This window comes from Schistocerca gregaria, chromosome 5 (assembly GCF_023897955.1).
Source record: "Schistocerca gregaria isolate iqSchGreg1 chromosome 5, iqSchGreg1.2, whole genome shotgun sequence".
NCBI classification, from domain to species: domain Eukaryota; kingdom Metazoa; phylum Arthropoda; class Insecta; order Orthoptera; family Acrididae; genus Schistocerca; species Schistocerca gregaria.
This window is the reverse complement of record NC_064924.1, coordinates 241,533,388-241,549,535: the sequence shown is the minus strand read 5'-3', so window position 1 is coordinate 241,549,535 and position 16,148 is coordinate 241,533,388. Positions and strand designations below refer to the sequence as shown.

Below are 16,148 nucleotides of genomic sequence, written 5' to 3'. Positions count from 1 at the left end.
TACCATATAAGCCGTTGTTGTTGTTTCATATGTTTATTTATTAGCTGTTCAGCATGTTTACCGTACAACTGGCTTCATCAAAATACATTTTACAAATTTCATAAAAGTATAGTTGTTACTAATTTTTACATTATACATTATGCATACATATAAATATGTCTTTTTAGTAGTTAGTAATTTGTACATATTGCTCACATAATCATTTTACAAATACATAAATACATAAACTTTTTACTAACCAGACAATTAATTATACAGTTTACACATTTAGTTAATGATAGTTACATAATTTCATTGTTTACGCATTCATTCCAAATTACTTCCAAGATATTCTTCAATTGAGTAGTATGCTTTATTTTTGAGCCATGTGTCTAATACCTCCTTAAATTTAAAGATAGTGAGGTTTTTTGACAGATTATGGCAGTTTATTATATAACTTTAGATTTACATGTTAGTGACTGTTGGGTGTCAGTGACAGCCTGTGGTAAAATACTGAAGTAAGCTGTCAAATACTGAGAAGAAGAACAAAAGAGCAAAGCACTCAATGCTAATGACTTGTTTGCTAAGGGCTAGACTTGAAATGTAGCAAAGTACAATAACTTCATTGTTATTATTATTATTTTTATTATTATTAACTTGATTAATGTATATATGGGCAAAGAACAAACTGATGATGATATACATTGCAGAACAAAAACAAACCTGCACTATAGTAAACTGACCAGAAACGGATAAAATATGTGGTGTATACAATTAATCTTCTCTGCCTCGTGATGACTGGGTGTTGTGTGCTGTCCTTAGGTTAGTTAGGTTTAAGTAGTTCTAAGTACTAGGGGACTGATGACCATAGATGTTAAGTCCCATAGTGCTCAGAGCCATTTGAACCATTTGAACAATTAATCTTGAGGCAAATAAATGATTAAAGTTTCAGAATCTTGAAACTACATTATAATCAAAAATGTGATTAACTGTATGAGAGAAAAAAAATGAACTGAAAAGAATATGAAATTACAAGTAGATAGAATCACTGGCCAGTATTTTCTTATCTTCCGGAAGTGAAATTCTACATACTGCTGATAGACATATACAAAAGTTAAAAAAAACCATCCAACATTTCAGAGCTGTTAGTTTTTTCCTCAGAAAGGAAAGAGGGATAGGATGGAGAAGGCTAGGAAGTAGGAGCAGATCACTCTGAACACAAGTTGAGAGGAAATCATCTATTGTGAGATATTCTACTTTTATATGTGTCTGTTGACAGTACATATAATTTTGCCTCCTGAAGATGAGAACTGTCAGACATTCAATCTACTTGCAACTTTATAGCCAAGAATGCCATTTTTATACCATTCAGAGTGACAAATAAAATCATTACATCAACACATCAAATCTTGGAAACCTTTAATTTGTTCCTCGCATATGATCTGTTCAGATGATTTTGTTGTACTCTACAATTAATTGATATTTAAGTTTGGGGATTACTTTTGATCATTGCTGAATTTTTATATCATGTGTATTTGTAATTCTTGTTCCTGGCATACAATCTGATCAGATGATTTTGTTGTACTCTAAAATTAATTGATATTTAAGTCTGGGGATTACTCTTGGTCATTGCTGAGTTTTTATATCACACTGTATTTGTAATTCATAATACTTCATATACACAGAGAGGGCGGAAAATAAGTGATACTCCCTAAGATGTGAAGAATGCTGTAATATTCCAGACAGTAGCTGATAATATGTTGCCTTGGTAGTGCTAAGAAAGTGCTGAAAGAAGAACAGGGGTTATCCCTCTACAACTCCCAATGTATCATCAGTTACTTCTGCAGCCCACAATTACCATTTTTCATCAGAATGTAAAAATTTATGGGTGGCACTCACTGAATCAACATTTGTATGTCGACATCACTAATATATGCAGATCTGATTCTCACAATTAATCAGTGTAAATATTTTATGAACCTATTTGAACAGTCTGTCTGTAGTCACTCACATCACTTTTCTGGGTAAATGTTTTAGAAAAAATTCAGTGACACAAACTGACCACTATTTATGAGTATCAGTTTTCTATTAAGTGGTGTTTTGTGGGGAGTTACCATTTTTTATGACATGAGTGACAACTTCACTATGGAAATATGTACTAAAGAAATGGTCACTAAACAGAGTTAATTTATACAGTTTGTAAACCATTTTATTTCAACCATAAAAATAGCTAATAGAAGAAGCTGATCATCATCATTATGAGTTTTGGAAATAATAAATGAGAAGTAATCTCAAGCTCAAATCAACAATATCATATCCCTATTAGGTTACAAATCAAACCAGTTTCAGCAAACAAGACATCAGAAATTCAGCATTATCAAGGAGCAGCATCAGTATGTCTAAGTTAGTAACATTACAAACTCTAATTGTGTCATTGTATAATTAAGTCACATTAAGATTTAATTAGATTTTTAAATTTGTGTGCTTTTCATCTGAGCTCTAACTGTAACTGTTCCTGTTTTGGAAACTAGCTGCCCCTTTATCTTGAGCACTGGATTCTGGAGGACTGAGATCAAGCAGAAATGTATCAGAACTTACCAAATCTCTTCATCTAAATTAATACATTATATTTATACAAGAAACATCAATATGCTCTGGAAAACTGATAAACAAACCATTTTTGAGATCTCTGTTTGAAAATTTCAAGAAACAACACACAGTAATGAAAATCATGTGGTATCTGGAACCTAAATGAACTTCAAAGGCAAACTAGTGATCCAAATTCCTACCAAGTAACTGCACTTCAGCACCACATATGCAGTTAGAAAAAATATTATCAGTTCAGTGCTGAAGTTTATACTATCTTCTGAAAGTACTTCAGTTTTATGAATCAAGTCAGAACATAAGATTACTCACTAATCAACACATACACCAGCAAATAATTGGAATTAAAAAGACCTCTAAAACACAGAGGACTTTGGGGAACTACTATAAAATGTATGACCAAATACGTACATCATGAAAACATTTTGACAAGAGGCATTAATGTGCAGACTGAAAGAAAAAGTCATTCATGTCTGCTTCCTGAGTATATGCTGCTCACAAATATGTCAACAGATGTGGAAAAAAGATTAATCAGATTATAGTACCCGTCAATCAAAAATTAATTTCAACCCGTATCTCAGGACATTTACTGAAAACAACTGGAGATCCCCAAATCATTACTTAGGAGAACTCAAATAAGCCAGGGGGCTATGTCCAAGAATAATGAAAAATAAATTATGAATGCAAAAGTACAGAAATAACAGACCGATTCAAATTATAAGGTATTAATTAAACTTAAGCCCAACAGGAACATAGCAATCCTTTTGGAATTCTCTCAGGATATTGGTCTCTCTCTAAGCAAATAAAAATGTAAATAGTGGAATGACATCTATAGTGAGGCTGTAGAAGTGAGAATAAAGGACTGGAATGACCAAGAACCCAAACAACAGTGGCATCAATTCACCAAAATTTGAAAACAAACTTGAAAGATCATCACTTGCAAAATGCTCTCACTGTGAACAAAACTCACTGGCAAAAATTAAATGGGATTTCAAATGAAATAATACATTGAATCTCTATAGAACATTAAAGAAGAGTTCGCAAATTATTTGACCACCAATCTCTGCTTTAAAACTTCTGGTGTAGTGTTGGAAACACATAAGGCGAAAATATAAATTTTTAGCTACATATTTCAAAGACTTTCAAAATTTTGATCATCCAATGATAATTCTATAATTGAAAAGATAGAATGATATTAAAAATCAGGTATCTGTCAATATAAGCATCCATACAATAGTTTATGGGTTGGGGGGCTAAGCCTCGGGGTATGGGGTACTTTTAATATTTTGTGATTTTGGAAGACAAATGGCAACATATAAGTAGCCATTAAAAAGTTGCAGTGTTGACCCGTTAAAAACCTGCATAATACTAACTTTTAAATCATTTTCTAGAAATAAAAACATCAGACTGCACTACATTTTTTTCCTTTCCCTGAGAGCTATGGAAAGGGGGTGGGGGGGAGGGAGGCTGCCTCCCCTTGCCCCCAGGTAGGGGCACCGGCACTCTTGCTGCAGCAGAAAGTAGTATAATTGCTAAAACAATGAAAATACAATGCGGAAATTCACCCAGAAATGTCATGCAATTCTTACAAATATCTGCAATCACTTAAGAAATCTCTGAAGATTACTCTGCCCACCCAAAAGAAATGGGGAAAACAAAGAGTTATAACTATAGAGTGATCTCTATATCAGAATTTTCTTATAAAATTGTCTCAGAAATATTACTCAAGTGACTGATCTTCTAACTGGAAAAATATCAGGAAAGACATGGAAAAGGAAGACCTTGTGCAGAACAAATTATGAATATTAAAAATCATTCTAAAAACCTGTAACGGCAGACAGATGGTGATCACATTAGCTGGCTTTAACAGTCAGAGATGTATGTCTTGAGATATTAGAAGGACACACAGACACATGAACTTCAGAGAAGTAACCAACAAATGTTAATCAACACCACTCCTAAAGTTTGATTGTCAGACAAAATATCTAAAAATTTTGGTATTAAATCAACACTCTTTCTCTCATATCGTTAATTAGCATGTGAGGTAGAGAAGTCTGTAGAATCACTTGGAACAGGCACAATCAAAATTCAATGTTCCTTAATGTGAAGGTAAGATATTACAACACTGTACCTGAGGCAGGAGAATTATAAGGATCAGAAACTTTGATTACAAAAATGATGAAATTATTATTTTTTTTTTTTCAGTACAGTCTGCGCATGCGGACTCTGTGCGAAAACAGAATACCATGAGCTACATAACATCCTAAGCAATATCCAACACTTTTAGGAAAAGCTGACTGAAACTGTATGTTTCCAATTTCAGAATGACAATTCTAGGCAGCCCAAAATAATTCTCAATCTTACTCTCTAGTAGCTAAGAGAAAATAGCTGCTGGAAACTGAAACATACCTTCAAGAAATAGGAATTAGAAAGGAAATTATATAGAATAGAAATAAACTCAAAATTGTAACTGATAATAACTAGTTTATGAAAAAACAAACCATCAGATACAATAACACTTGGATAGAAGAAAGCATAAAAAATTCCGTCCCATTCAGGATACTACATAAATACAACTACAACATGTCACTTTCTGGAGTGAAAGTAAACATGTTTTTATCTTTATATGTTGAGAAGATATTCTTGTGATATGAAGTCATAAGTTCACCACATTTTAAACAAATATCTATGAAATATGTATACAATTAAATTAGTGAAATTCTTTTTATGCTGAATTCTTTTTATGCTCAAGGATGTAATACAACACCACAAAATAAATGCAAATGCCATCAGTATTAACAACATTACCTACAATTATCCTCTGTTCTTTTGGAGATCTGCAATACTGAAATATCATGTTAATCAGTTAGAGATCCCTATAAGGGACAAAATTATGAAATAGTTAATTAAGTGACTGCAATGCTCACAATTTGTTCAGTATCTAAATTACAACTCACTTTGTCTCCTTTCGCGCCAGGCAAGCCAGGTATTCCTGTTCGTCCCTGTCTTCCAGGTGGACCTAAATTGCCTTTGGGACCTTCTCTGCCTTTATCTCCACGGTCACCAGGCAATCCTGGAGGACCTCTGACTAAATTCGCTGATAAAATTACTGAATCACCTTTCTGCCCTTGGATTCCTGGTTGTCCTGGTTGCCCTGCCAAACCCTAAGGAAAGTTCATAATAAGACATTTAATTATCATATAATTACTTTAAACACAGATTAAATAAAATTGAAATCACTTCTGTAAATGGGCAGTATGTCACCACACATTAGCGCAATCTTCTTTTATGTCTCAGGTGCCTATGACCTTTGTGAAAGGTATCTATATTCTGCTTTACACCTGTTGGGCACATGGTTGATTGAGGAATAAGATGGTGGCCCCACACAGAATGTCAATATCCCTTTCTCAAGGAACAATCCTAAACCTAACCCTGTACGCAAAATTTACTATCTATATTGAAAGTTCCCTACCCCTGACTGTTGAACTGTTATAATACACAGATAATACATGTCAATATTCAACTACCATGTATCACCAAAATACCTACCTAGATCATGTTACTCTAAATTAATTGGCAGTTGGCTGATAAAAAATGGACAGACAATATCATATTGTAAAACACTAATAATGTTGTTCACTCAGACACATGTGGAGTAGCTTTACAATTCGAAGAACTAATAGAAGACTCATGAATGATATGGTATGCCCACGTCAGACATCTGAGACCAAATGAAAAAACTGTCTCCATGGGTTCTTGATAGGGTGCAGATCCTTATGTAATGCCCAGTCTTCATCTGTTGTCGGCGCAACTTCAATTGGATTATGGTGCAATTTTCTATCACAGTGACATCAAGACAGCATTACTCAAATGGGACAAAAAACGTTGCCACTATATCAGAATCTGTATCAAAGCAATATCTTTAACACCAACAAAGTACACTATTAGAAATAGCAGAGATGCTCTTCACCAAATACCAATGAAATACAATACATACAACAATCATAGTGATATAACAGAAATGCAATGAATAGAATGGGAAAATCACTAACTTACACTTTACATTTTGGAAACACCTACTTCTAAGATTCCAAGATACAGACAAGGCAGCACCTATTTGCACCACATCTTCCTTATCACTAACTGTTTCACTCAATACATGGGTGATTTTTCTTCTTTCTTTCCTATTTAAAATTTATAACAACAACATATGTATTAATTCAATGGTATGCTCATGTTAGTACTGTTGCTGTTGTGGTCTTCAGTTCTGAGACTGGTTTGATGCAGCTCTCCATGCTACTCTATCCTGTGCAAGCTTCTTCATCCCAGGACCTACTGCAGCCTACATCCTTCTGAATCTGCTCAGTGTATACATTTCTTGGTCTCCTTCTACGATTTTTACCCTCCACGCTGCCCTCCAGTACTAAATTGGTGATCCCTTGATGCCTCAGAACATGTCCTACCAACTGATCCCTTCTTATAGTTAAGTTGTGTCACAAACTCTTCTTCTCCCCAATTCTATTCAATACCTCCTCATTAGTTATGTGATCTACCCATCTAATCTTCAACATTCTTCTGCAGTACCACATTTCAAAAGCTTCTATTCTCTTCTTGTCTAAACATGTTTCACTTCCATACATGGCTACACTCCATACGAATACTTTCAGAAACAACTTCCTGACACTTAAATCTATACTTGATGTTAACAAATTTCTCTTCTTCAGAAACGCTTTCCTTACCATTGCCTGTCGACATTTTATATCCTCTCTACTTTGACCATCATCAGTTATTTTGCTCCCCAAATAGCAGAACTCCTTTACTACTTTAAGTGTCTCATTTCCTAATCTAATTCCCTCAGCATCATCTGACTTAATTTGATTACATTCCATTATCCTCGTTTTGCTTTTTTTTGATGTTTTTCTTATATCCTCCTTTCAAGACACTGTCCATTCTGTTCAACTGCTCTTGCAAGTCCTTTGCAGTCTACGACAGAATTACAATGTCATTGGTGAACCTCAAAGTTTTTATTTCTTCTCCATGGATTTTAATACCTATTCTGAATTTTTCTTTTGTTTCCTTCACTGCTTGCTCAATATACAGATTGAACACCATTGGGGAGAGGCTACAACTCTGTCTCACTCTCTTCCCAACCACTGCTTCTCTTTCATGTCCCTTGACTCTCATAACTTCCATCTGGTTTCTGTAAAAATTGTAAATAGCCTTTCACTCCCTGTATTTTATCCCAGCCACCTTCAGAATTTGAAAGAGAGTATTCCAGTAAACATTGTCAAAAGCTTTCTCTAGGTGTACAAATGCTAGAAACATAGGTGCGCCTTTCCTTAATCTTTCTTCTAAGATTAATGATGAAGTATTGAATAGAATTGGGGAGAAGAGGAGTATGTGGCACAACTTGACAAAAATAAGGGACCGGTTAGTAGGACATGTTCTGAGGCATCAAGGGATCACAAATTTAGCATTGGAGGGCAGCATGGAGGGTAAAAATCGTAGAGGGAGACCAAGAGATGAATACACTAAGCAGATTCAGAAGGTGGTGGGTTGCAGTAAGTACTGGGAGATGAAGAAGCTTGCACAGGATAGGGTAGCATGGAGAGCTGCATCAAACCAGTCTCAGGTATGAAGACCACAGCAACAACAACAAGTCGTAGGGTCAGTATTGCCTCACGTGTTCCAACATTTCTATGGAATCCAAACTGATCTTCCCCGTGGTCAGCTTCTACCAGTTTTTCCATTCATCTGTAAAGAATTATGTTAGTATTTTGCAGCTGTGACTTATTAAACTGATAGTTCAGGAATTTTCACATCTGTGAACACCTGCTTTCTTTGGGATTGTAATTATTATATTCTTCTTGAGGTCTGAGGGTATTTCACCTGTCTCATACATCTTGCTCACCAGATGGTAGAGTTTTGTCAGGACTGGCTCCCCCAAGGCCATCAGTAGTTCCAATGGAATGTTGTCTACTCCCCGGGCCTTGTTTCAACTTAGGTCTTTCAGTGCTCTGTCAAACTCTTCACGCAGTATCATATCTACCATTTCATCTTAATCTACATCCTCTTCCATTTCCATAACATTGTCCTCAAGAACATCGCCCCTGTATAGACCCTCTATATACTCCTTCCACCTTTCTGCTTTCCCTTCTTTGCTTAGATCTGGGTTTCCATCTGAGCTCTTGATATTCATACAAGTGGTTCTCTTTTCTCCAAAGGTCTGTTTAATTTTCCTGTAGGCAGTATCTATCTTAGCCCTCATGAGATAAGTCTCTACATCCTCTACATGTTAGTACTAAGACTCATTACTGGTCCAAAACATTATCAGAGAACAGCAGTTTCTTGTTCTCCAGTCTGTTATCTTCAATGTTGTATCATCTGTAGGTTTATATGAGTGGAATGATTTTATTTACGACTGTGTGCAATTACTGAAGTTCTCAACTCTGTGACTTTCTTTCCTTCTCTTCACCACTCTGTCCTCTTTCATTTATTATTAAGATGAGTATCAAGGTTTGTCTTGAAAACATACTTCTCTTGTGTAGTCACATCTGTATTTGAAAGGTTCAACTGACAATGAATGCTGTAGCACCATCTGATATTGCCTATGTTTTCCCCAATTGCTTCATAGGAGGTTAGTCGATTCAAAACTAATAGTAATATTGGCAATAAGAAAAAGATTAGCGGAAATGCTTTACTCACAGCTGGTCCTGGTGCCCCAGCAATTCCAGGTATTCCATCAGCTCCAGCCTCTCCAGGTGCACCTCTCTCTCCAGGTGGCCCTCTTGGTCCTGGCTGCCCAGGAATACCATCATTTCCACGGTCTCCCTTCTCACCTCGTGCTCCAGGTGTACAGTATTCACACCGACCACCTATTTCTCCTTTTTGCCCAGGTAAACCTAGACAAATATTTGTAAAATAATATTAGATACTGATTACTGTTACAACGGTAATGGAAATTTTAGGATGAAAATAAGAAACAATAATCAAAAATGTGGAGATGCATATATCCACCAGCAGATGTATGGTGAGTGATCTTGATGCATATTCAAAAAGCAGAAGAATCAAACTAATTTTCTGCTTTAGCTCTTTTTATACTATTTGCACAAATAATCTCTCACTCTCACTCTCTCTCTCTCTCTTTCTCTCTCTCTCTGTCTTTGTCCCCCCCCCCCCCCCCCTCTCTCTCTCTCTCTCTCTCTCTCTCTCTCTTTCTCTCTCTGTCTCTCTCTCTGCCACCAGTAAGGAGACACTGCACTGCACTAAGCAGGATTTATACATACATATCAGTCCCATAGGGATTGTGAGGATAAGATTAGAACAATTACTGCATAAACAAAGGCATTCAAACAATCATTCTTCCCATGCTCCATAATTGCATGGAACAGGAAGAAACCCTTATAACTGGTGAATGGGATATACCCTCTGTCATGCACCTCACAATGGTTTGCAGAGTGTAGATGTAGATGTAAACAAGATTTCTTCAGTTCTTCAACATTAGTAATGATGAAGGGTAACCTCTGTCCACTTGTTGCTTCAAATACTTCCTTATCAAAAGTTAATACTTATGTATCAAAAGTCACAAAACTGGAAATCTAGGGCACCATATAAATGTGAAAGATTTGCTGAAGACACCACTACAGTCAAATGTAGATCACTGTTGTTGTTGGAGAGTATATGTGTGTAGAGGACCTTTATCCTACATGAACTGCAAACAATGTGATCTTGGCTCTCATAAAAGAAATGGCACCAATCCTGAAGACCAAAAGGTTTAAATTTCACAGAGTGGCTATACATTCCTATATGTCTGCAATGTTTGAGGCAAACTGAACTGCTAGTTTTCTAGGGTAAAAGGTGTCAGCTAGTATGCCTCACTGATGGATCCTGACGCACAGTGGTTATTTCAATCATGGAACTGTTTTCAAAAGGAAAGTAAATAAAATTTTATAAAAAGTGTGATGTACCAGCTGATAACTTTTACCCAAGAAAGAATGGCAGTCCATTGTGCCTCAAATATGGTGGATAAAATTTAATCTCTTTGCTGAAGAGATACTGGAACTCCACTATGTTGTCGTCATTTACTGACATGGTGTGGCAACAACTGTGTGTGAGGCCTTGCCACCAAGATGCACCAAGTTAAATAAACATCTCGTGCTTCCACAGTATATGTAAGAACCATTTGATAGCAATTTCAATTTGCAGAAAAACATAAATTACAAATTATTGATACCCTATGTAATATATTGATTCCAGGTTCTGCGTGCAAAATTTTATACAGATCCTGGATGGTAATCATGAATAATCACTATGCTGTTCCATACAAAAATCAGGTTCACTTCTGGATTTCTTGCACCCTGCATCCCTTATATGGAGAGAGAGTCACTTATTTATTTTGCTGAGTCCAGTTTCAACACCTTTACATGATACATACAGCTTCAAAAAGATGATAATTTCATTGTTTAATCAGATACAGCCATACTGAGATGGTGTCTCTCTCCTGAGCGCAGCAGCCAAATCAGAATGAACAAAAGTGAACATATAAAAGAAAAGGACATTACTTTCAATGTTCTGTGACACTACTGTCACTTTTACATTCCCTTTTTTAACACAAAGCTGTACACTGTATTTCATTCAATATTTATCAAATTATGAGAGATCGGCACATTGCTTGACCACAACAGTCTCATCTATTTTTCATCTCACAATTAACTTCAACAACAAAAATGCAGAAAATTTAACTTTACTATTTTTCTACAACAAAAGTTTACATTCACCACAGCAATGTCTGATTAATCAAAACTTATAGCTACACACAGAATGAAAAGTAACAGCTAGCAAATCTTTCTACATAATGGGGGGAAGGAGTGAAAAACACAACTATTCCAGTATGGTTATATATTTTTTCATTATTAAAAAGGGATTTTGTGTCTCTCAAAACATTCTTATGAAAATGTCATCAAAAATCTTTTAACTGTTGATTTTCTCAGTATTCTGATATTTAAGGGGAAGGACTGCTAAAAGTGAGAAACTAAAGTAGAAAGAGAGTATACATCTTACATCTCGGCTGTAATTATAACTAAATACCAATGTTAGAATAAAAATATAATGAGTCAGTAGGTGTACCTCTTAGTTTCATGTGGACATGGATATATGTGTAAATTTTCAATATAATTTGTTTTACTAATCACAGGCTTCTATTAGTTTTTAAATACACTGAAGTAGTCACTAGAAAGTGTTCATACAGACCTGGACGTCCTGGGGTACCAGGCCTTCCATCTCTTCCTTTTTCTCCAGGAGGACCAGCAACACCTGGAGGACCTGGAATACCATCCCTTGAGTCTCCAGGGAAGCCTCTTGGACCAGCAATACCCCTTTCTCCTTTTTGTCCTTTCTCACCATCCCTTCCAGGTGCACCATCCATACCTTTTGGGCCCTAAGAAGAATATAACGTAAATGTGAGTGAAGTGAACGCTATGCTCAACTTTTTCACTGTCCATACATCAGGAGCTGTGTTCCTTCGAACCCCCCTCCCCTTCTATTCATCAATTTCGCATATAATTTGAACCAAATAGAAACAAATGATTTTAACAAAAGGTTAGTACACTATGCTCAAAGATTGTTGGGTGAGAGTAAATATTACATCCACGTGTTGTGAAATTTAGTAATGATGATAAGAAATTTTCTATATAGAGAGAGAGAGAGGGAGGGGGAGTGGGGAGGGGGGGGGGGGAGACGGAAGGAGGGATGATTTTGAAAGAGGTGTTGTCTCTGTGATTGAAAAAAAAATATATCTCTCATGGTTGTTCAGAATAAAGAGGTAATGGTATTAAATACCATCAGCATTTAAAGAAAAGTGTAATAGAGAAGGCAGTGTCATTTCTGTTGCCCCAAGTCAGTGCTGGGTTGTCATGGTTATTAAAAGATGGCTGCAGGGGTGGCCAGATGCCTTCCTTGTCACCACCATCCTCTTACCGCTCAACGATGGAATATTTGTACTCCAGCTGTCTGTGGGCACTGTTATTCATATAGAGATGAGCAGAGTTTTTGAAATGTCTGCAAATTGTGTAACTGAGGCAGATCTTGTGTACAAGAAAGACTGCCAAGAAGAGCTGTGGAATGAACAGAATATGGAAGAAGATCAATTGGACAACCACAAACACAATGGAATGAACAGGAGAAGGATGATGCAGACAGAAAAGGCCTACAATGGAAGGAAAAAAAAGAGATTGGATGAAGCTCTGTGAGAGACCAGCAGAAGCAGAAAAATGTTAAACAGAAAAATATTTAATCTTAAATTATGTATCATATGTTCAACCTGTTTTGCCAAATTGTCCATTATGTTCATAATAACAATTTATTTTTATTTATTTATTTATTTTGATGCAACAACAACTGATTACAGAAAAAGTTTTCTTTGTTCCAATCTTCTGGGTAAGTCAGAGCCTTACTTACTGGAGTTACATATTATGGCATTATTATCTAAATTTAGTTGAGAGAACAATCTTACATATTTGGACTATACATAAAACCAATTTGCTATTGGAACACATAGATTAAGGAATTTACAGTTTGCAACAAAGTATTCAGGTCTGAGATTCAAATATTTACAATTTGTGACACAATCTAAGATCTGAGACTCATATATTTTTAGATATATGGTCTTCCATCATATGAGTGTACTAAATCTAGAAACTCATCTATTGAATATACAGGATTGTTTAGGAGCCATAATTTTAATTTCTTTTTTAGTTTTGTAATGGTCAATTTGGAGATATTAGGATGGAAGCAACTGAGTATTTTTATGCCTGCATAGTGAAGGCTTTTCTCATAAAGTGTTATTCTATGAGAGATGCTGTGGGATCTCTCTCTACCTTTAGTGTTGTGATCGTGTATTTCTTTATTAAGTGTCAAAAGCTTTTGACATGGTGGAGCATAAAATTCTGCTATCAAAGCTAGAAAGATACGGTATTCGAGGTCTGTTCAACAAGTGGATCAGTTCCTTCCTGACAAATTGTATGCAGGCAGTGTGCGTCAAGCACACAAATATTGAACTAAAAACTGTATCTAATCACTTATCTGACAATAAACAAATAAAATGTGGTGTACCCCAAGGATCCGTATTGGGAACCCTTCTGTTTCTTCTGTACATAAATGATCTAAGCTTAAATATTGATGCACACAAAACAATCATATTTGCAGATAACACCACGATTCTACTAAAAGGAGGCGGCGGCGAACAGGTACAGCAGACAGTAAACACGGTCACGAAACAACTTAGTAGTTGGGCACAGAGTAATCAGCTTGTAATAAACAGTAAGAAAACCGTTGCTCTAAAATTCCACAATGTTCCTAACAAGGACATGTTTATCCCATCAGTCTCTATCAATGACGAGCCAGTTGGTAACAGTACTGAAACCAAATTCTTAGGACTTTGGCTGCAGAGTAACATCAGATGGAATAAGCATATTGAATATCTCAATGCTGAACTGAGCAAAACATGTTATCTTCTTTGTTCATTAAAATCATGCTGTAGTGAGAAAACAGTATTGAATGCATATCATGCGTACTTTCATTCTCGTCTTAGATATGGGGTCACCTTCTGGGGAAACTCTAAAACAGCTAATAGCACTTTTAAACTACAAAAAAGGGCCATTAGAATCTTGCTTGTGTGCAAGCCTAGAGACTCTTGTAAACCCCTGTTTAAGAAATCTGGTCTTCCCCCATTACCATGTGTATACATTATGGAAACCCTTTTGTTCTTTAAATTAAATGTAATAAGCAAGGACCGGAGACTACAAAAAAACTGTGATATACATGAGCACTTTACCAGACAAAACAGAAACTTACATATGACTCAAATCAGCACAGCACTGTGCCAAAAAGGTACTTTTCACATGGGAGTTAAACTTTATAACAAACTTCCTGGAAACATAAAAGCTATCACTGAGGTCAATACATTTGGAAAATCTCTAAAGTCATATTTACAGCATTACTGCTTATACTCCATTGAAGAATATTTAAATTTATGAAATGTGTTATATAAATACTTACTTATGTGTAAAGTGTATTATTGTAAGCTTAAATATGTATGCCGTGAAATTACTTTCAGCCTGTATATTTATAACTTGACTTGTCCAATGTCTTATGCATAAGCTGCTATGTAGACAACAGGACCAATAAAATACAATCTACAATCTACAAGTGATTTGTTACTATTTACTGCCATAATGATCATCTTAAATACATACAGGTTATGAACAGTTAGTATTTTAAATTTTTTAAACAAATTTCTGTAGGACTCCCTGGCACATTTCTTTCCCATAATCCTAAGTGCCTTCTTTTGTAGGATAAGTGTGCATTTCATATTACCTTTACTATTGGATCCCCATACCTAAACTCCCTTTGTGATTGTTTTGGTGTGACAGTTGACATAATGTTAACAAAACTCAGCAGATACTACCAAATTCAAACTTACTTTAGAGTGTTACAGAATTAACTATTATCTCCTCATGTCTGTAGCAAGAACAGGTATGATAAGTAAGGTATAAAAAGGAGAGAACAGTGAATAACTTAAGAACCACCAACTTTAATATATGTAAATGGCGGAAGCACTGGATAAATCTGACATTTGCCTATAAATTTAACAGCAACAAAAACTAATTACAACACTTATTGCTTTTAGTAGTGATTTAACTTTGAAAAAAAATGAAGATTAGGTATGAAATACACTTGAAAAATATTGACAGAAGGCAACAGTTTCAAAACAAGATGAGCAACACAAATAATGTATTTCCATAAGTGAATAGCTGAAAATATAAAAATGCAATATAAAAATTAAGTTACTGAAGTGACACAATCTATTAGGAGCACATCAAAAGTGTTAGTACTGCTGACCATCATATGACCTGCTCCAGTACACTCAAAAATAAATTTTGATAAAAGGAAGCTTCTTCCCTCACCTATTCGCTAGAACTTTGCATTTATAAGGACTCAAACTGGTACTCATAAGCCAAGAAACAGCACACCTTTATGCACCAATCTAAATGCCATTACATCAATATTTAAAAAAAGAATATTTAAAAAATAGTAGTGTTAAAAAACCCAAATCTTGAAAACTAGAGATATTAAAATTCACACAGAATCTTTAGTTATGACGCTAGGATGAAAATGTTACACTGAGTGCTCATAACTTGTGAAAGTGTTAAATATTTTATAACTAGTATGTGGCATTTATTTCTAGTATAGGGAAAAAGAAGTTCAGTGTGGATCAATCAAATTATTAAGTGAGAAAGAAGACAGTGAAGCTGAAGTTCAACAAAAGTATAACAGCCAGGATGAAATTGATGATGAAAATAGGTGAACTGATGTGCAGTGAACAAAATTTAGGTCTGGAAAAACACTTAACACAGAATGAAAGGTGTAACATAAACAACTGCGATAAAAAAAATCTTAAAATAAGTTCTCTTCACTGCGAAACTAATGGGCCAAAGGAAAATAAATCTCAATCTGCTCAAATACAAAAAAGGTTAGGGCAACCAGTGTAATGAAGAAAGGCATAATAT

At 35.4% G+C, this 16,148-nt stretch overlaps 1 protein-coding gene across 1 annotated transcript in view; it reads right to left on the bottom strand.

The window, feature by feature from the left end:
- LOC126272031 (collagen alpha-2(IV) chain) overlaps nucleotides 1-16,148 on the bottom strand; it is a 233,649-nt gene that overhangs the window by 83,876 nt on the left and 133,625 nt on the right. Inside the window, exons 11-13 of the mRNA XM_049974536.1 lie at nucleotides 11,833-12,019; nucleotides 9,289-9,485; nucleotides 5,541-5,747 (exon numbers count right to left, since the gene is read on the bottom strand). Coding sequence (XP_049830493.1) covers nucleotides 5,541-5,747; nucleotides 9,289-9,485; nucleotides 11,833-12,019 — 591 coding nt within the window. The remainder of the gene's footprint in view (nucleotides 1-5,540; nucleotides 5,748-9,288; nucleotides 9,486-11,832; nucleotides 12,020-16,148) is intronic.